We start from the raw sequence: 21,714 nt of genomic DNA, 5'->3' as shown, positions 1-21,714 counted from the left end.
TGCCCTTGATGTATTTGTGTACGTTTGTATTGGGAAGCCAACTCTGTTATTCTGTCTATTCCATATCCAGTGTCTCTTTGTTCTTATATTGTAAGGAGTCTTGAGCTAAGACAATAGATGTGTTAAGGTGTACTGCCGAGTTTTTATGCCCTGTTCCTTTGCGGATGCTTTACTTCCGGTCCGGAAAGAGGACCCCGCTCAGTCACGGGCGTTTTTAGGACGAGAGGTCAAGCTAAAAACACCCCGCATCACAATAACTGTATTATTCATCATCACTATCAATACCCTTAACATACCTTGCCAACAACAATGGATTAGATCTCTAATACGCCACTGAAAGAAATGGAAGAAAAATCAAGTTTGAAGTTGTATAAAGCATGGCAAAAAGAACTGAGAGGACAGGAGCAAGTGTATGACAACAGGGAGGCTTCCATGATCCTGTTTATGTGTAGAAGCAATAATTTGAACTTGAGGAAGAGAAAGAGATTTTGTAATCAATTAATGGAGTGCCTGATGTGTGGAGATGCCATGGAAGACTTGAACCACTTTGTATTACACTGCCCAGCATACAGCGAGGAACGAAGAAGCACAGTACTTCAGCAACCATACCAAGAGGATGAAGACTCAATAGTAGGAAATCTGCTCTTCAACAGAAGTAGCCTACAATAGAAGAAAGTAAATCAGTATTATATAAATTTTGGCAGATAGGAGCCAAGAAACTGAAAGAACTAAACAAGTTTAAATAAGACCCAGACTGTAAGAAGATACATCAGGGGGTGCCGTACAGGCATTACCCCCGACATTCAACTGAACTGAAATGAGGAGAGATGGCGGTGTTCGATTTGGTTATTGAAAATCTAATTTCAGTCAGTGTTCTTAGTGAATGTAGGTACTGTTGGAGCTGGCCCATTTAATTCTCACTGAGTGCTGGAGTGTTGCGAAGGTAATTTAGGTGACTGGTAAATCAGAGTAGTTGTGGGGGAAAAATTAGAAAAATTTAGAATATACCCCCGGTAGTGTCGTAAATATTTAACTGGCTAATCACCTGCACTAAACAAGACAAAAATAGGCCTACAACACTACATAATTTGTCCGGATATATATGTCTTACTCCCAGGACTCACCTGGATCGTAATGACGTGTAGATTGTGTTCCCTACCAAGCAACTAAACGATCTATTTAAGGATCCTCAAATAAAAGCTGGAAACCCTGGTGAAATATTATTCGCCCAGTCTTTCGCCACTAAGGGTCATTTAGTTACTTAGCTTAAGAGTAGCAATGGAGAGGCTTGTGGGTTGTTGCCATATGGTCGGAGTTGTTGAAGATGTTGCTTGTTGCTAGTGCTTGGCGGATTACTGGAGGTTACGGCCTGGACCAAATACGTACTTTTACGTAAGCATTACTATTTACACTATTTATAAATTAAAGTGAATTGATAATGTTCATTCCCATCTAGGAGGAAGCACTGTCGTAAATTAATTAATCAGTCCAGTCTGTCCCAACCGAATTCTCTCTCAATACCACGAGAGTGGTTAGACTGATTCCAAGCGTGACTAAAGCATGACTGGGACTGCCTCTGACTCGACTCGAGATCATCTAAGACTCAATGAATTAGGACTGAGAGCGTGGGCGAGAGCCCGAGCAACTGAGGTCTCGAGACTCGTAATTGACCGAGGCCTAGCCGAGACTAAAACTGGAGAGAAGAACAGAGGCGAGCCACCAATCAGATAACTAAAAATGCATATGTGCACATTCCATCCATGGCTGGGAAAAAGACTAAATTATGAACCATAATATAAATATACGTAATCCTATATACCCATCACCCTGGGTTACGTATAATACATTATACTTCCAAAATACGACTGCCCATCACCAACTAAAATAGAAAAATGGGAAGAATTATTCCTAAATTTCCGACAGTAGTGTTGCTATAAGAGGGGTGGGAAGGTCGTGGAGGAAAAGAAAAAAAAATAAACTGCTAAAACAAAATCGCACAACTTTGTCGACAAAAAGACACACGTTTTTAGCCTGAGCATGTACGTAGGTCCTATGAGAGACAACCACAGCCTAAAATGCTACATACACCAGGCAAGTACTGACATCGTCTTTCTTTTCCTTGTCAATCCAAGAATGGAATAACATCTAGAAACTAGGATCACCAGTCATTGTATTCTTACCCTGGGTTCATTGCTTCTTATGCGCAGAGCAGCCCTATGTGCAGCCCTATGCAGATCAAGAACTAAAGATCATGAGTTGGTTTGAGGGACAGCTGAATAAACACTTAGTAATGGCCCATAGTTATTTTACAAGAGGATTCCAAATCATTTCATTTCATACCTACCGCCATGCTTTGCCGTGGCAGGACAGTTTTGATTTCTCAGAAAATGCTCCCATATACTTTCACTTTAAGTGAAAAATAATGTGTTTTTTCGAATTTTGAGTAAATTAATGTATTTACCTCTGGGCGGATGAGGTAAATATTTATAGAGATGATCCCTTGACAAACCCGCTGAGAAGCAGCAAACATGGCTGACGTACAGGACGATGACCAGTGGCTCTACGGCGACGAAAAGGATGAAACCAAAGAAGACGGAGAGATAAACGAAAAGTCTAAGGAATCAAAGGACAAATCGGCAGAGGTAACACAGCACAAATGTTAGCGTTAAAGTTTTCACATAATCTTGCACCTTGAAGAAAGAAGCTTCGTTCAAACTGCATGTAAACAGTGATTTGTTTTCAGAAATTAGTCGGTTTATTTCGTCCCTAATAGCAAACTAACCTTATCACATGTAAATTGACAGAGCTACTTGATTACTGGTTAGGTAAAACAAGGAAGTAGATGTTTACTTGCTGACATAGGCAAATGTCAAGTTGTTGGTCCTTCTCCAGGTCGTTTCGCGTCAGTCATAAGTATTGTTACGGGGTTGATTTTGGCTGCTGAAAGGTCGTAATGACGGAAGACAACGCTTATTTGGTAGCATTTCAGGTTAATTGTTACTGTAGGCAGGTTGGTTAATTCATTTTGGCCTTTCAAGAGTTCTCATGTATTTGACTATAGTCTAGTACAAATAACTTTATGTAATTCCAGAAAATGTTCTGCAAAGAGGTGAAGAGAGTAAGACAGGGTGGAAGTGAGGTTAGCAGGGGAGTGAAAGATAAAAATGGTAGATTACTAGTGGAGAAGGGAGAAAAAGTGAGCAGATGGAGAGAACACTTTAAGGAATTGTTGAACATACAGGATGGAAGTAATGCAAGTATAAGTGGCTGAGACAAGGAGGGAGGTGAGAAGACAGGAAGAAATCAGTAGGATAGAAGTTGTGGAAACAATGAAGAAAGTTAAATTGGGGAAAGCCCCAGGAATTGATGGAGTGTGTGGTGAAATGCTGAAGCATGGGGGAGAGATAGTAGTAGAATGGATGTGGAAGATGTGCAGATTGGCCTGGGAGGAAGGTAGAGTCCCGGAGGATTGGAAGTCAGGTATAATTATTCCCTTGTATAAAGGGAAAGGGGAAAAAGAAGTGTGTGGTAATCATAGGGGCATTTGTCTTCTTAGTATAATAGGAAAAGTGTATGGTAGGATACTTATTGACAGAAAGAACAGAGGAATTAGTTGAAGAACAGGGAGGCTTTAGGAAGGGAAGAGGTTGTGTAGATCAGATATTCATTCTTAGATCTTTAGTGGAAAAGTTTCTAGAGAAGGGAAAGAAGTTGTATTTGGCTTTCATGGATTTGGAGAAAGCATATGACAGGGTGGATAGACAAGGATTGTGGAAAGTATTAACAATATATGGAGTAGATGGGAAGTTGTTGAATGCTGTGAAGAGTATGTATGATGGTGCTAAGGCTGCAGTGCGTGTGGATGGTGAACTAAGTGAATTTTTCTCTTTGAAGGTTGGGTTGAAACAGGGATGTGTCATGTCTCCATGGTTGTTCAATCTGTACATGGATGGGGTAATAAAAAAGGTACAAGGTAGGGTAGTGGATGTTGGAGTGGCCCTGGTGAGAGAGGATAGTGTTTGGAAATTCCCTGTACTGTTGTTTGCAGATGATACTGTGTTGTTGAGTGAAGACGAAGGGGAGCTGCAAGGCATGGTGGATGACTTTGGGAGAGTGTGTAAGAAACGGAATCTAAAGGTGAATATAGGGAAGAGTAAAGTGATGGTCTTTGAGAGAGGTGAAGTCAGTGAATGTACAGCGAGGTTGGATGGTGAGGAATTGGAAAATGTGAATACATTTAAGTACTTGGGTAGTGTGATGAGTAAGGATGGAGGTTTGGAAGGTGAAGTGCTTGAAAGGGTACAGCAGGGAAGAAAGGTTGCTGGTTCTTTGAAAGCAGTGATAAGAAACAGGGAAGTGAGTATGGAAGTGAAAAAGTTACTACATGACAGTATTGTGATACCAACTCTAACGTATGGAAGTGAAGCTTGGACGTTGTTGGAAGGACACAAGTCAAGAGTGAGAGCAGTGGAAATGAGTTATTTAAGAGGAGCCTGTGGAGTCACATGGAGAGACAGGCTGACGAATGAGGATATAAAGGAGCGTTGTGGTGTGGATGTGGATGTGATAGGAAGTGTTATGAGGAACACACTGAGGTGGTTTGGCCATGTGGAGAGGATGGAGGGTGAAAAACTGACGAAGAGAGTGTATGTGAGTGAGGTGGAGGGGGTAAGAGGGAGGGGGAGGCCGAGGATGAGATGGAGGGACGGGGTGGAGAGGTATATGAGAGAGGGGGGTGTGAGTTGGGAGCAGGGCAGTGAAATGGCGGGGGACAGGGCAACGTGGAGGCGTTTTGTTTGTGGCCACCCCAAACGGGATTGAGGCGTCTGGCAATAGATAGATAGATAGATAGAATTTAGGACACTGCATTTTTTTTTGGGGGGGGGTGTAAATGAACATTTTACTTTAAGCAGCAAAAGACTTCACCAGTTCAATCACTATTATCCCAGTTTGTTTTCTGTGTTTTTCCTACTTCGTATGGTTGTAAATAAATGTTTTCTGTTGACTTTTTTCTGTTTTTATCATCATGTTCCATATGCCTCAATGACATTTTAATGGCGAACTTCCCAAAACTTACTCAAATCTTGGTTAAGTTGGGCTAGGTCAGATTGTTAGGTGATGTTAGGTTAGATAAGGTTGAAATTTATTGCTTTGAAATGCTAAAAAGTGACTGGGACGTATGTTGGAGGTGACTGCCAGTACAGTTGAGAAACAGATGTTACTGCAGAAGGGATGTCGCTAAAAACAACATAGAATGAAATTTAATGGGAAATGCTCATTTGCCACCCCAGAAATAACCAGAAAAATATAAAAGACTATCAGGAAGAAGAACTGATTTGGTAAGATGCCTCTGCTGCATAAACTAAAGTGTATGTTTACCTTTTTTTAAAATCAACCTGTGAATTGGGTATACTTTTGGTGAATGTTTATAGAACCATAACACGGATTCCTACAAAAGAACGGGAATCAATACGTTGCACATTTCTAAGTCAGATTTTCCTCGGCAACATTTCTTCCGTAAATAAAAAATGAGTGACATATTTTAGGGTCCTTAAAGTAGTAGTATGGCATTTTAAACATTTATATATCTCAACATTTCTTTTTTCTTACTGGTTAGAATAAACAGATGAATGATCTTTCAAGCCATTTTAGTCATTAACCTACCGAAACACTACTTGGCACCTAAATCCGTGTCATTTGAGCCGAACCGAGACCAATTTCCAATCATCCTTAATCATTAGCAGAGTCTGTCCATCTATTGCCAGACGCCTCAATCCTGTTTGGGGTGGCCTCAAACAAATCGCCTCCAAGTCGCCCTGTCCCCTGCCATTTCACTGCCCTGCTCCCAACTCACACCCCCCTCTCTCATATACCTCTCCACCCCATCCCTCCATCTCATCCTCGGCCTCCCCCTCCCTCTTCCCCCCTCCACCTCACTCACATACACTCTCTTCGTCAGTCTTTCATGCTCCATCCTCTCCACATGGCCAAACCACCTCAGTGTGTTCCTCATAACGCTTCCTATCACATCCACATCAACACCACAACGCTCCTTTATATCCTCATTCGTCAGCCTGTCTCTCCATGTGACTCCACAGGCTCCTCTTAAATAACTCATTTCCACTGCTCTCACTCTTGACTTGTGTCCTTCCAACAACGTCCAAGCTTCACTTCCGTACGTTAGAGTTGGTATCACAATACTGTCATGTAGTAACTTTTTCACTTCCATGCTCACTTCCCTGTTTCTTATCACTGCTTTCAAAGAACCAGCAACCTTTCTTCCTTGCTGTACCCTTTCAAGCACTTCACCCTCCAAACCTCCATCCTTACTCATCACACTACCCAAGTACTTAAACGTACTCACATTTTCCAATTCCTCACCATCCAACCTCGCTGTACATTCACTGACTTCACCTCTCTCAAAGACCATCACTTTACTCTTCCCTATATTCACCTTTAGATTCCGTTTCTTACACACTTTCTCAAACTCATCCACCAAACCTTGCAGCTCCCCTTCGTTTTCACTCAACAACACAGTATCATCTGCAAACAACAGTACAGGGAGTTTCCAAACACTATCCTCTCTCACCAGGGCCACTCCAACATCCACTACCCTACCTTGTACCTCTTTTATTACCCCATCCATGTACAGATTGAACAACAACCATGGAGACATGACACATCCCTGTTTCAAACCAACTTTCAAAGAGAAAAATTCACTTAGTTCACCATCCACACTCACTGCAGCCTTTGCACCATTGTACATACTCTTCACAGCATTCAACAACATCCCATCTACTCCATATATTCTTAACTCTTTCCACAATCCTTGTCTATCCACCCTGTCATATGCTTTCTCCAAATCCATGAGTCCATAGTGGCTAATTTCAAACTTGTAAACATGAGACAGACCCAATTCTGGCCCTCTGAATGGCTGAATTAGGACACTAATGCACTAGCAGAAACAAAAGCACACCACCTGCGACCATAGTGCACCACCAAGAAACAAAAATGCATTGCATTTATTGGATGAAACTTAAAACAGTCAGCACAGTCGTATATTAAAGACCCCACAATATCTCAGTGGTATTTAATTACCGGTAGCAGAAGAAATAACACTGAAGAAAGTTGACATAGAACTGTGGTTAATAGTGAATAATAGTTTGTTAAGCGAAAAGTATTCCTGTGTTAATTAATGGCTTTATAGTGAAAATGGGTTAAGTGAACAGGGTTAGCATGATTTAAGTACTGTAATTTAAAACAGTGATGTAAAACATGCGTTAAATCATCAACTTTTGACATATTTAACATGCTATAGATGTAAAAAATGCATAATTTCACAAAGGTCGTTCATTCATCATCCAATCCTACGTTGCCCCATGAGGAGCGTAGCATCCCGGGGCTAGGCAATTGGTCCTGACATTTAAGATGAGAGTGACCGGCCTCACTCATCCCTGAGTGGCATTACATGAGCAGTAAACCCCAGCCACCCTTGGATATAAACCTTCGCTGGCTCAATCCGACTGGAGCGCAATAATTACCCACTAAACCACCAGGTGCCAAAATTTGGCTATATGGTTACCACCCAGCGTAGTAAATGGTTTACTGGTGTACAGAAAATCATTTGGCTTGTCACTCAGTGTAGAGTCACCCACAAGCTGGAGGAGGGGGAAAGAATGAAGGAAAGAAAGACAGAAAAGGGAGTGTAAAGTCACCCGTAGGCAGAAGGATGAGGAAAGAATGAAGGAAAGAAAGACAGAATAGGATGGAGGAGAGGAAAGGGCAGACATCCGAGAGCACCACTACATCAAGTGAGTGGATGATGAGTGCCCCCACCTACCATAATAATTTTATTGATTACTTATACTGCATATTTTGCAAAGAAAAATCAATAAGAAAAATATTTTATTCATAATTCTTAAATTTTGTCCTGTCAAATGGTTGTGAATTCTTGGTACCGGGTATTACATAAGTAAATGTAATACATTTTGGTCTTATTAGTCATGATTTAATACTGTATATATATACAGTGTACAGTATTTTGGGGCATGGCTTAGAATAGACTTTATGTAATTTTTTTTTTTTTTTTTTTTTTTTTTTTTTTTTCAACAGTATCATGTGATTTTTATTTTTGTACATTAGTGGACATGTGGAGAGGATGGAGAATGAAAGACTGACTAAGAGGGTGTATGTAGGTGAGGTGGAGGGAGGGAGAGGGAGGGGTAGACCGAGGATGAGGTGGAGGGATGGAGTTGAGAGGTATATGAGGGAGGGGGGGGGTAAGTTGGGGGGAGGGTAGTCAAATGGTGGGTGACAGAGCGACTTGGAGGCGTTTTGTCTGTGGCCACCCTTTGCGGGATTAAGGCGTTGGGCTATAGAGAGATAGATAGTGGCTTATTAAATTTATAATTTTTTTTTTTTCCTGACATTTAAATCATTGTCTTGTCAAAAATAATATATAGCATGCTATTTTCCAACACTGTAAGTGAAATTGTATTAAATGAGGAATTAGGCACATGAAATTGATAGACTGATGCATTACCATTGTCAACCTTGTTTACCTGACTGTATTGTAGCTACTTATTTTTTATTTTTATTTTTTTTTATGTGCCCTCAGTAGATAGATCATATATACATTCTTGTACTGTATAGTTATGCATATATTTAATTTTGTTTATTTTCTAGCAAAATCATGTGGGCAACTCAGAAGCTCGTATGGAGGAGAGTGGAGGTGGTGACCCAGAGAAGGATAAAGAAAATGACAAGGAGAGGGAAAAGGAGAATGAAGGAGATAAAGGAAACAAAGGTATGTTTCCTGCTAAGCCTGTTTACCACTGCCTACAGCTGGTAGTTGGTGGTAACCATCATCCACTCACTTGCTGCACTGCTGCTACTGCTGCCTTCACCTTTTGTTGTTTATATTTCTGTGTTGCCATCCTCACTTCCTGCTTCTCCCTTTCCATCCTGTCACTTTTATTACTCCTCTTTTCACTTCAGGTGGCTCAGTATTGAATGACAAACCTAATGGTTTCCTGTAACTCAGGAAACCTTTTACACCACTGAATGGTAATCATAACCAGCTAAGTGATGTGGAGCTATGGTGCCAACGTTAACTTGGTGGAGAGACGCAAATGCAGTGCCCATCCAGGAGCCAAACCTACACACTTTTCCCCCGGTGCCCTGCTAGGCACTGTCAGCCACAAGGAAACAAAAGTTCATTGCATGAAATGGCCCTTCAGGGGCAGCTGCTTTCCTGCAGTTGATGGGTCTGCTCAGTCAGAGAGACTGAAGTTGATCAACAACAACTATGGTGGCAAAGTTAACTGGGTGGAGGGACGCAAATGTGGTGCCCATCCAGGAGTCAGTCCTCCACACATTTCCCTGCACCGTGCCATGAAGAGGAGCCATCACCTGCTAGAGAACATCAGTTCACTGCATGGGATGGCCCTGCAAGGGCAGTTGCTTGCCTGCAGTTGATGGGTCTGCACAGCCAGACAGATTGGGGTTAATCTACACTACAGTAACGTTAGCAACCACTGCCTACAGTTAGTCCTTACTTAAAATCTAGAGTGCGTGTTTGCAAAATGCAGCTTTTAAGTGGAGTAGCTGTAAGGGAGACATATTTTTCTTATAGTAAAAATAGATCGTAATTTGTCATCAAATTGGTAACGAAACTTCATTAAATGAAACAGTTTCATCTGAGAACTAATTGTATTTTTCACAATATACTGTACTCACTGTGAATGGACCCAGAGGAAGGAGGCTTTCTGTCATCATATGACTACAGTATCCAGACATTTCAACAACATTATTACATGGACATGCTTTTTATTAATTGTACTACATCAGATGTTAGTGAGTTCAGGAACCTTTTTGAACTGGGTTGGGTATAGTTTTCATTAAGCTCTTCATCTTGGGTGATCTTTTCTAATGTGACTAAAATCATCAGGAGGTAGACAGAACAAACCAGTGAAATGCAGTATGTCACCTGATTCAAGGGGTTAAATGGTGATAAGAGGTAATATTCCAGACTGGGAAGAGGTTGCATTACTTCTTGTCAGTTTAAATGCTGTGTAAGGTTTAGTGACCTTCCTCCCATGTCATCAAAGTCTTGTCCATTCATTTAGTGTGTGTTTACAGCAGTGCATCTCTTCCATCATGTATGATGTTGTGCTGCCATAACTCTCTTCTTGCATTCTTTAGCTCTCTGCTCATTTGCATCCTTTTCTGTTGGGTACCTTCCAGCTCTTTGAGTAACTGTCAGTATTTAGTAGGTCCAGTATGTGTGGGAACTGCAAAATCCAATTAAATAATAATAATAATCTGGCCTTTTGTTTCTCAAAAGCGCCAGTTCTTCCTTTTGGGAATTCACTAGCGCTCGACACATACATTATTTTTACAATTACAAGAATTGTGACTTTTCATGTATATAATACAAGCTACATCATATATACATGAAAGTGGCAATAATTAAACCCTATAATCATCCGTCATAGTACCTCTCTCCAGGTCATAGCATTTTGAAAAAAGAAAGGCTTTCAGCTGTCTCTTAAAGGATTCAACAGTAGAGAGTTGTCTTATGGACACTGGCAATCTGTTATATAATCTAGGGCTCTATATGCAAAAGAACGATCAGAGAAAGATGACTGGTGAATGGCTCCTGGCTCATCAAGACGCAGGGAATCATCTTCACTGCGTAACATCACACCCGGGCGTGCTGATGGGAGTTTTAACAATTCAGCAAGATACTTCAGTTCACCAAACTTAAGAACCTTGAATGTAATAAGACAGTTTAAATTCAATTCTAGCCTTTACTGGTAGCCAGTGCAACTCAATCAGAAAAGGGGTAGTTGAGGTTCTCGGGGGGAGACCAAAGATAAGCCGTGCCGCCCTGTTCAACACAGACTGAACTTTTGTTAGTATATTATTTGGAAGACCAACCCACAGTGAATTACAATAATCAACACGAGACAAGACCACTGCATGGATCAATGTTAAGAGGCACTGTCTATTCAGGAATTTTCTCAACGTACAGATTTCTGATATGCAAGTTACACCCTCTTACAACCTGATTAATATGTTCTTGGTAATTTAACTTAGAATTAAAATAAACACCCAGATTTCGAACAGAACTGACTGGATGCAGCTGTGACACACCAATGTTCAAAGCCAGGGCATTATCAGTGTCATCACCCCTTCTGTTTCCTCTGATGATGATGATCTCAGTTTTACCATCATTCAGCTTAAATGTTCTCTTAGCCATCCAAATCTTAATATCAGACATTAGAGATTCAAACTTTGTCTTAGTATCATTTATATCTGACATCTTAACATAGAGTTGGGTGTTATCAGCATAAAAATGATAGGACATCATGAGCATCAAGTAGAGACGATAAACTACTTGTGTACTGTAGATAGTAAATAGAATTGGACCCAAAACTGATCCTTGAGGGACTCCAAATAGAAGGGGAGCAGAATCAGAGTTAGCGTAATCAACAACCACTCTCTGAGATCTGTCCGACAGATACGACTTGAGCAAAAGGGCACTATCACGAACGCCATAAAAATACAGATCATCCAACGATAGTTTATGATCTACTGTATCAAAAGCTGCAGACAGATCCAACAGAACTAGGAGAGAGGACATCCCACTACAAGTGTTTGCCACCAAGTCACTCTGAATCCTTGTTAGTGCAGTTTCAGTTGAATGGTGTTTTCTGTATGCTGATTGAACAACAGGAACAACTCTGTTGTGTTCCAGTAGTGGTAAGAGTTGATCGAGTATGGCCCTCTCAATAATCCTGTATAAAAAAGACAGGTTAGAGACGGGACGATAATTTGTCATGCTTTCGACATCAAGGCCAGGTTTCTTAATTAGGGGCCTAAGCAAAGCACGTTTCTCAGACTGCACAAAATTACTTTCTATGAAGCATCTATTTATTATGTTGCAGATAAAGTCTGCAGCGTGCTCATACACATCAGGCAGTTGTGACATGTTACACGGATCGAGTGAACAAAATGTTTTATTAAGTTCTCTGATGTAACATTTGACTTTGTTTACATCCAGCGGATGAAATGTTGAAAGCATATGATCCCCGATGCACCGTGGCTGGAAGTCAACTGAGTACGCTTCACTAGGAGAACTGCTGTCTAAGTCAATTCTTATGCGAGATATCTTACTTGTAAAAAATGAAGCAAAATCAGAAGCCAATTGGGCATCAGATACAGAAGTTGGTTTAACAATTACATTCCTCCGACCAACCAAATTGTTCACAACTGCAGAGTTTTTTTTTAATCACCACCACATGAATCAACTTTATTTTGATAATACCTAGCCTTTTGGGCTTTTACAGTGTGAACGACTGCTCTTCTTGCAAAAACATAACACAAACGAGTTACTTCGGTCCGCTGCAAGCGCCACTCATGTTCTGCCCTTCTACGCTGTCTACGCAAAGAATTAATGGATGGACCATACCACGGAGAATTATCACGTACAGTGATTGTTTTTACTGCCTCAGGACAATAATGGTCAAAACTTGACCTGAGCTCGTTGTTGTAAATATCAACCAATTCACCAGAAGAAAGACTTGAAGAACCGATGGAGTTTAAACGTTGATCAGTTTCAAAACACATCAACTGGCGGTCAACATTGTTGTAATTTCTGAAACTGATGACCTTTTTATATGAAGGGGCTTTCGGGACATCAAAACTAAGAGTGATCAGAGATGAGGGGGTCAAATGAGTCAACCTGCACATCTGATACATGCCTGCAACCAAGAGGGGACAAGATCAAGTCAAGGACATGACCTGAGACATGAGTTGGATTACTCACATGATTGAAAAAATTGTTCTGGGTGATCAAGTCAAGGAATTCTGAAGAAAATGGACTGTCAACCCAATAATTGAAATCACCACAAACAAGAAGTCCTCCAGGTTTAAGAGAAAACCCTTCAATAAACTGCCCAAACTCCTCCATAAAACCTCAATCTCTGCCCGGATGACCTGGTCGATAGACAATTGCAATTCTAATGGTATTCTGATGGAAATTTATTAAGACTTCCATAAATTCAAATGATGATGGGGTCAGGTCTGAGTCAATGAGAGAAACGTTTGCAAGTGCTGCTGAGTAGATGAGTGCTACGCCTCTTCCCGGATAGTCAGCAGCAGGCCTGGGAATACTAATAATAGAATGTGTCTTAGGCAAAGCATTACGAATAATATCGATATCAGACTCATACAACCAGATTTCAGTCAAGCACAAAATGTCAAGCTCGTGCTGATTTAGAGTTTCATTAATATAGTCTATCTTATTACGGAGAGAGGTATATGTGAGCAGGAGAAGGGAGGTTAAGAGACTGGTGAAGGAGAGTAAGAAGAAAGTGGATGAAGAGTTTGGGAGGAATCTGAGTGTGAAATGGAGGGAGAGTAAGAAATTGTTTTGGAAGGAGGTAAAGAAAGTAAGGCAGTGTGAAAGGGGAAATAGTAGGGGAGTGAAAGATAGGAATAATAGATTGTTGGTGGAGAAGAGAGAGAAATTGAGGAGATGGAAGGAGCACTTTGAGGATTTGTTGAATGTAGAGAGTGAGAGCAGTGTGAGTATAAGTGGTTGGGGAATGGCTGGGAGAAGAAGAGATGAGAGGAGGGAGGAAGAGATCAGTAGGGCGGAAGTAGTGGAAGCGATGAAGAAGATTAAGCTGGGAAAGGCCCCAGGAATTGATGGAGTGCGTGGTGAAATGCTTAGGTATGGGGGTGAGATTGTTGTGGAGTGGATATGGAAGTTGTGTAGATTGGCTTGGGAAGAGGGAAGGGTTCCAGAGGACTGGAAATCAGGTATAATTGTTCCTCTGTACAAAGGAAAAGGGGAGAGAGAAGTATGTGGTAACCATAGGGGTATTTGCCTTCTTAGTGTGACTGGTAAAATATATGGTAGAATACTCATTGATAGGGTTAGGCATATGACAGAGGAGCTAGTTGGAGAAGAACAAGGGGGATTTAGGAAGGGAAAAGGGTGTGTAGATCAGATATTTGTTCTAAGATGTTTAGTGGAGAAGTATCTAGAGAAGGGAAGGAAAGTGTATGCTGCCTTCATGGACTTGGAGAAAGCTTATGACAGAATAGATAGGCAAGGTATGTGGAAGGTATTAAGAATATATGGAGTGGAGGGGAAATTGTTGAGTGCTGTGAAGAGTATGTACGAGGGAGCTAGGGCTATGGTGCGAGTGGATAGTGAGCTGAGTGAGTTCTTTGATCTCAATGTGGGACTGAAACAGGGGTGTGTGATGTCTCCATGGCTGTTTAATATATATATGGATGGGGTTGTAAAGGAGGTGCAAGGTAGGGCAGTGGATGTAGGGGTGGCCCTAATGAATGAGGGTGAGATTTGGAAGCTTCCGGTGTTGCTGTTTGCTGATGATACAGTATTGTTGAGTGAAGATGAATGGGAGTTGCAAGGTTTGGTGAATGAATTTGGGACAGTGTGTAGGAGGAGGAAGCTGAAAGTTAATGTAAACAAAAGTAAAGTTATGGTGTTTGAGAGGAATGAAGTCACAGAGTGTGCAGTGAGGTTGGATGGTGAGGATATGGAGAATGTGAGTGCATTCAAGTACTTGGGTAGTGTGATGAGTAAGGATGGAACTTTGGGGGATGAAGTGCGTGAAAGGGTACAGCAGGGAAGAAAGGTTGTTGGTACGCTGAAAGCAGTGATGACAAATAGGGAGGTGAGTATGGAAGTTAAGAAGTCACTGCATGATGGTATTGTGATCCCTACCCTGACGTATGGAAGCGAAGCGTGGACCTTGCAAGAGGGGAACAAGTCGAGAGTGAGAGCAGTGGAAATGAGTTACTTGAGAGGAGCATGTGGAGTGACGTGGAGGGACAGGTTGACGAATGAAGAAGTGAAGGAACGTTGTGGGGTAGATGTGGATGCGGTTGAAAAGATTAGGAGAAATACACTGAGGTGGTTTGGACATGTGGAGAGAATGGAGAATGAAAGACTGACTAAGAGGGTGTATGTGGGTGAGGTGGAGGGAGGGAGAGGGAGGGGTAGACCAAGGATGAGGTGGAGGGATGGAGTTGAGAGGTATATGAGGGAGGGGGGGTGAGTTGGGGGGAGGGGAGTCAAATGGTGGGTGACAGAGTGACTTGGAGGCGTTTTGTCTGCGGCCACCCTTTGTGGGATTAGGGCGTCGGGCTATAGATAGATAGATTATTACGGATAGAACGAATATTTAAAAGACCCATCCTTAACTGGTTCAAGAGGGACGTAGTCAGTTTTTTGAATGGTCAAAATTGGTGTTTTCAATCAATCTATTCCTATGAGAAATCATAATCGGATATTCTCTACTTGATGCAAAATGGGCAGCCAACTGTGACTTTGAATTAGCATCTTGATGTCTTAAAGAGGAGCAGTTGATGCATTTGGGAGAATTTCTGTTACCACAGTCCTTAGATTTATGAGCTCCAGCACAAAAGACACATTTAGGTTCAACACTTTTCCTAGAACATCTCTCAAATGTATGACCAAAGCCTTGACAGTGATGACACTACGTAACCCAGAATCTATCGAAAGCACGGCATCTTGTAAGATCCACATAGATGTAATTGCCCTGTTCTACAATGGAGGATCTCACCTCTGGCGACATCTTCAAGACAGCAGTTTTGGTGTCATTCCTTGTCCTTGTGAAGAGAAGGTTGAGGGTACAACCTCGATCAACGAGCATCTTAATTTTATTGTTTTTTCTCAGAATATTTGGGATGATGTCAGAGTTATCCAAGGAAGAGGAAAGGCCTGTCACGGTCATTTTAGGCAACATTTTCTTTGGCTCTGATATGCAAAAAGTGCCCTCAGAGCCAAAATGATCAGTCAGCACCCCAGTTGCTTCACCGTTGGCCTCAGCTGACGGAAACTTCATTACCAGCCCAGCAGCCTTGGTCTTAAGGCAGCTGTCGACCGGTACCGAGTTAAGTTCGCCTCTGATGTCTTCTGGTCCCATCTGATTTGTCAGGGCACCAGCGCCACTCTCTGATTTCACAATCAGTACATGCTGACTATGAGTAGCTTTTTTCTGGCCATGAGCACTGATCTCAATCACGCCCCCAGGCAGATCCTTCCCTCCCCCCACGAGAGACCCGCGAACAGCATCCGCAAATGACTTGGCCTGATCTTTTGTGACCGCCATGGGTGATGAGACCTTGGTCTCTAGTGCTTCCAGTCAATTTGATACGTCTTTGATTGCTTGAAAGATTGGCCCAATAACTTTATCTTCTTGGTACTACTTCCTCCACCAGCCAAGACCTCATCTGCTGGTGCAACACACTGGCTACACAGCCAGCGAAAGCCCAGTTGGTGGCTCTTCTTCATGAATGGACAGTCGCCTGCATCCAAATTTTCACAAGCTATATGAATCCACTCGCTGCAGTAGGCGCACTTCAGTGCTTGTGCACTTTTTGCTACAGACCTACTGCAGCGAGGGCACTGGTGTTGTTTACTCATGGTAAGAGAGAACAAAAAAAACAAAACAAAATGACAACAACAGCAAAATTTATATACAATACTACCGGGGATAAACCCGGGTAGCGCTGCCCCCGTTTGTGTCACCCTAATTTAGGAGAAAAAAAAGAAAACCGAAAAAAAAAAAAAGCACAAAAAACAGAAATGGAGAAAAAAAATAAAAAAACAGGGTGTCTGCAAGGTCACCACAAGCTGGTTGGGCACGACTTGACTACCCTTCTAGGAAAGGTAACCCAAACCGAGGTGCCGCAAAAGTGCTGAGATGGTATTGAAACTTTTCCCAATTCGAGCTTTATAGCAGCAGCAAATACGTCACTTACAGTAGGCAAGACCTTATTGGTTACGATACTGCCACTGCGCAAAGCTACCATTATGGAACTGAATATAACTATTGAGAATGCTTGCTTGATTTGTTAGTTAGCAACTTTGTTTTTCCAGAGTAGCTAATATTTTTGTTTCGTTTCATTCTTTACACTCAAGAATCCCAAAATTGTTCTTTTGTTGTATAGCAGTAAGCTTGTTGGGTCTGCTTACTCAGTTTTTTTTATTTTTATCTGTGTAGTATTTGTACATGATATTAAGATTTGTCAGTGCATTATGACCATTTCCTTTGTTTTCTTGTGAATTATACTGGGTTTTACTTCTGTTATTATATCATCATTCTTATGGCTTGATGGAGATGTTACGGTACCGTAAAACACCGTAATTTCGGATAGCGCCCAAATTTCGGACATTTTGCGAAAAAATGTAATAATTGAAGTTTACTGGAAAAGAGTGCGATATTTGCAAAAAATAATGATATGGGTAGGTACGGTAATCTTTAACCCCTAAAACGCGGATCGTCGCTTTTGCGACGGTCGGCCCAAAGGGCAAAACGGCGGGTCGTCGCGTTTGCGATTTGAGTTAATTTTGAATAACCGCGGGCAAGCAGGCTCAAGCTGGTATTGTCTATCAGTCCCGCCACCCGTGAGCTACTTTTAGCACACTTGACCTTTGTACTACTGACCTCGGTTGTTGCCAAATCTCATTTTTTTTACCCACGGACGCACCGATGCGCGGCCCTCCCTCGTCGTGCGGTATGGCAACGCGCGGATGGCTGATACGTGTCAATCTGCGCCGTCATCTCGCAAGCACTTTTTGCTATTGGGAAACGCTTGTTTCCCCAGTTGTCACACTGTCATTTTTTCGCGCGGTTTGCCCCAGATTAGCGTCAGTCCACGCAAATCTGCCACGGTGACACCATGTCAGGCTCTAGCTCTTCTAGTTCCGTGCCTTCTAGCCCTCCGAAAAAGGGTTTTGTTACCTCTACGCCCTTCAAAACTTTTCAAGTGACTACCAAGGGGCTAAGTGACTCGGCCATAGCATCTGAACTGTTGAAAGCCTCTATGGACTACGGCAGTGAGTCTAGCCTGGCTGAATCAGAGACACAATCGAGTGCTGATTCAGGCCCTGAAGTGATGATTTCTGTGCCGGAGGAAACTGTGACTGTGCCCAGCACCTCTACAGGGAAGGCCCCGGTGAAAAGGGGCCTCGAATATGGAAAGGGAGAAAAAAGGAAGAGGAGCGGAGACAGCAGTGCACCGCCATTGTCCACTACGCCACGCCACACCACCGCAAGCCCGCCACGTTCTCCCAGCCCTCTTCTCTCGTCCTCCTCGTCTGCTGTCCTGTCTCCTGAGTCATCGGAGTCTCCATCACCACCGAGAAAGGGAAGTAGACGAGCAATGTTACGTATGAGAGGTTATCGTAGGCCTAGTGTTCGTGTCAGTAAAGTTAAGTCCCCTAGGCTAACTCCCACTAGGCAACTCAGGAGTCACGCCACCGCGGGTGACCTTGACCCAAGCGATAATCTCCCTCCAACCACCACCACCACCACCACAACACCAACATGGCCTGGGATAACCTCTCCCTTACCTACTATTGCCCAGCCTGCCTCACCCACTCCCACACGACCTGCCTCACCCCCCGCCGCCCCAAGCACCTCCCAGCCTAGGCAGGGAACTTTAGATGCTTTTGTGTGGTCAGAGGGATCAGATTTTGTGCCTGAAGATCTGCCCTTTGACGAAAGTGAGTGTGGACTTCAGGCTGACTTCCCTGTGGACGACGATGGTGAATGTGTTGACTACCTGTTGGCCTTCCTTGACGACGAGGTTATGGAGCACATCTGTACCGAGACCAACAGGTACGAGGGGCAATGTGCGCCAATTCGCGAAGAAGAAGGTGAGGCTGCGACGCCATCCACGTCGCGGATGGCATCATGGGTGCCTTTGACGATCCACGAGCTTTTTGTATTTATTGCCTTGATGTTGCTTATGCCGCACAACTGGAAGCATAAGTTGGAAGAGTACTGGGGTTCCGACGAGCTGTGCCCAACACCAATATTCAATAAATACATGAGCCGTGATCGTTTTAGGCAGCTGATGACTTATCTTCACTTCGCGAATAATGATGAGCCTTCCCATACTGACCCATTATGGAAAGTGAGGGGAATCCTGAACATGATCAAAGATAAGTTTACGAGGTTCTTGCGCCCTTTCAAGAAAGTCGTGATTGACGAGTCTTTGGTATTGTTCAGGGGCCGTCTTCGGTTCGTCCAGTACATTCCAAGCAAACGCCACCGCTTTGGAATCAAGTTTTTCGTGCTGTGCGACTGCAAGACGGGGTTCATCCTTGACTTCGTCATCTACACCGCCAGCAATGTCGACTTGGATAAGACTGACCCCCTTGGATTCTCTGGTTCTGTGGTGAAAGTGCTTTTGGAAAAGTACTTTGGCGAGAATCATGTCCTGTATACGGACAATTACTATACAGCTCCAAAACTCGCCAAGTACCTTTCTGAACACGGCGTCGGCTCCTGTGGCACTGTCAGAAGTAACAGGGCACATTACCCTGCCTTCCCAGAGGCTGAAAAGTCAAAGCGGGGAGACGTGCACCTGAAGAAATCTGACAAGATGCTTGCGATCAGGTGGCATGATAAGAGAGTCGTGAACATGCTCACCACAGTACACAAGGGTGAAATGCTGGCAACAGGGAAGGTCGACAGAAGGACTGGCGAGCCTGTGATGAAGCCTGATGCTGTAATTGACTATAATGTCAATATGCGGCTGGTGGACAAGTCGGATATGATGATTGGAGAGATTGACTGTCTGAGGAAAAATCGTCTTTGGTACAGGAAGGTGTTCTTGCACTTGATTGACATGTGCATGTTGAACGCCTTCATCCTGTATAAAATCAAGAACAGGAAGCCAGCCAACTACTCTCTCAGAAGATTCTCCAAGACTTGTGTCTACCAGCTGCTTCAGCGTTATGGCCAGGTGCTTTCAACAGGTCCCAAACGCCACCCTCACACACCTCCAGACCGCCTACAGTGTATGGCCTACCTTCAGCGACACCGCCTGGAGCCACTGCAAAGAGGGGGAAAGCACTGAGGAGGTGTCATGTGTGCAGCCACACTACCAGGCAGGAAAGAACTTTTAGGCACACCTCCTTGCAGTGCAAAGAGTGCAAAGTTCCCCTCTGTGCTTACCCGTGTTTTTTCGACTACCACAGCCTAAGTAGATTTTGAAAATAAGGGTAAAAATATTGGGAAAAATACTGAGAGTGACAGTGATAATATTGTTTAGTTTTCTTTTACGTGCTGACAGTGACAGCCTGATGAGTGTAAATTAGTGTATGTACTTGTAAAAGCACTGACAGTTACAGTGTTTTTTGTTGTAAATAATTGTACATAGTAATCATATAAGTATTGCGAGTGACAGTCACTCCAGTGTAAAAAGATAAAAGCATATTTTCCTATTCTATGTTCTGAAAGTAAAAGTTTTTTGTGTATAAAATATTATTTTTATAACACTGGACAGTGATACTGATGAATAAGGCAAAAAAAAAAAAAGATACAGTGAAAGTGAGCGATAGAAATGAAGTGCGAGTGGCCGACAGGAGCGAGAATAAAGTGCCTGCCGTAAGGCTGAATAAACTCGCGCCGCGGTGGTCTTCCTCAGTCCCAGTCCACAATACTGGCAGTGACATTGATTTTTATTACCGTAATAGTGACAGGCAAACGTTTGCGAAGTCCTATGATGGAAAAAAAAGGAGTATACAGTAACCCCTCCAATATCCGGATCAATAGAGCCATAGGCAGGTCCGGATAGTGGTCCTGTCCGGATATTGGGCCCCAGCTTATGGACTTGTACTTATGGACCCTAACTCTGAAAAACACCTATACAACTCCCTCTGGACATGCATTGCACCTATTTAAGACCCAAATCACACCAATAAGGGACATAAAAGACTGAAATAAATGCAAAAGAACCATAAAATGAGGTTTTAGAGGTGAGTTTATACAATATTAAACATTCTGGGTACTTACAAGTCCCTTGCTCTTGGACTGGTTTGAACCGCCAGTTTGCAGTCCACAGTTAATCCTCTGCACTCTAAATTCTAATTTCTTAACACTGCACAACACTGTAAATTCCCGTGTGTTCTAGTGGCAAGGTATTGCAGTTTATTCACTGTTTATTCACAAAAAACAAGCACCTGTGGCTTGCACTGTTATGAGTATCTGCTCTCCATCGGAGTTCAGCTGTGACTGTTGATGTTGGTGGGGTAACAGAGTTGCCAGATCGCAACAGCCACATTACCAATCTCCTCAACTTTCATTGTCAAATATAACTTTTCATTACCAAATTCGTAAAGCTAGCATATATTCTTCACTAATTATATATACAAGTGGAAATACATGTAATCACTCTCCTTATAATTAACACCATGTTGATTATTTTCACACTATGTAGGGTAGCAGATTAATCAGAGAGAGCAAACAATCCACCATCTCCATCCTGTGTATCCTCATACATGTGAAAAATCCATTTGGTAATGCATTATTCTAATTCATTACCAAACGAATTTTTCATTACCAAATTGTCCCACACTTGGTAATGAAAAATACCAAATGGCAACCTGACAGGGGAGGGGGGAGGGGGAGGAAGGAAGGGGTGAAGGGACCATGGTGTAACAGCTGTTTGGCGCCAGGCGGGAATTTCAAATTATGGGAGGGAAAAAAGTCAGATTTTTTTCGAATTTTTTGCGGTTTTTGGCCCATTTTGGGAATAATGGATCCCAGGAGGATTATGTCCGGTTAGTGGGGATGTTCGGATATTGGGCGTTCGGATATTAGAGGGATTACTGATACGTGTTTTTTGCCGAGA

The 21,714-nt window shown here is 42.7% G+C and overlaps 1 protein-coding gene across 1 annotated transcript in view; it reads left to right on the top strand.

The window, feature by feature from the left end:
• The first annotated feature begins 2,526 nt into the window (after positions 1-2,526).
• Positions 2,527-21,714, top strand: part of Fip1 (Factor interacting with poly(A) polymerase 1) — a 63,732-nt gene continuing 44,544 nt past the window's right edge. The window contains exons 1-2 of the mRNA XM_080282780.1: positions 2,527-2,642; positions 8,686-8,806. Of these exons, the coding sequence (XP_080138906.1) occupies positions 2,529-2,642; positions 8,686-8,806 (235 nt within the window). The 5' untranslated portion in view covers positions 2,527-2,528. The remainder of the gene's footprint in view (positions 2,643-8,685; positions 8,807-21,714) is intronic.

The sequence above is a fragment of the Coenobita brevimanus genome, chromosome 94 (genome assembly GCF_032717465.1).
Source record: "Coenobita brevimanus isolate Jiangsu-jjx chromosome 94, ASM3271746v2, whole genome shotgun sequence".
NCBI classification, from domain to species: Eukaryota; Metazoa; Arthropoda; class Malacostraca; order Decapoda; family Coenobitidae; genus Coenobita; species Coenobita brevimanus.
This window is presented reverse-complemented; position numbering and strand designations above follow the sequence as displayed.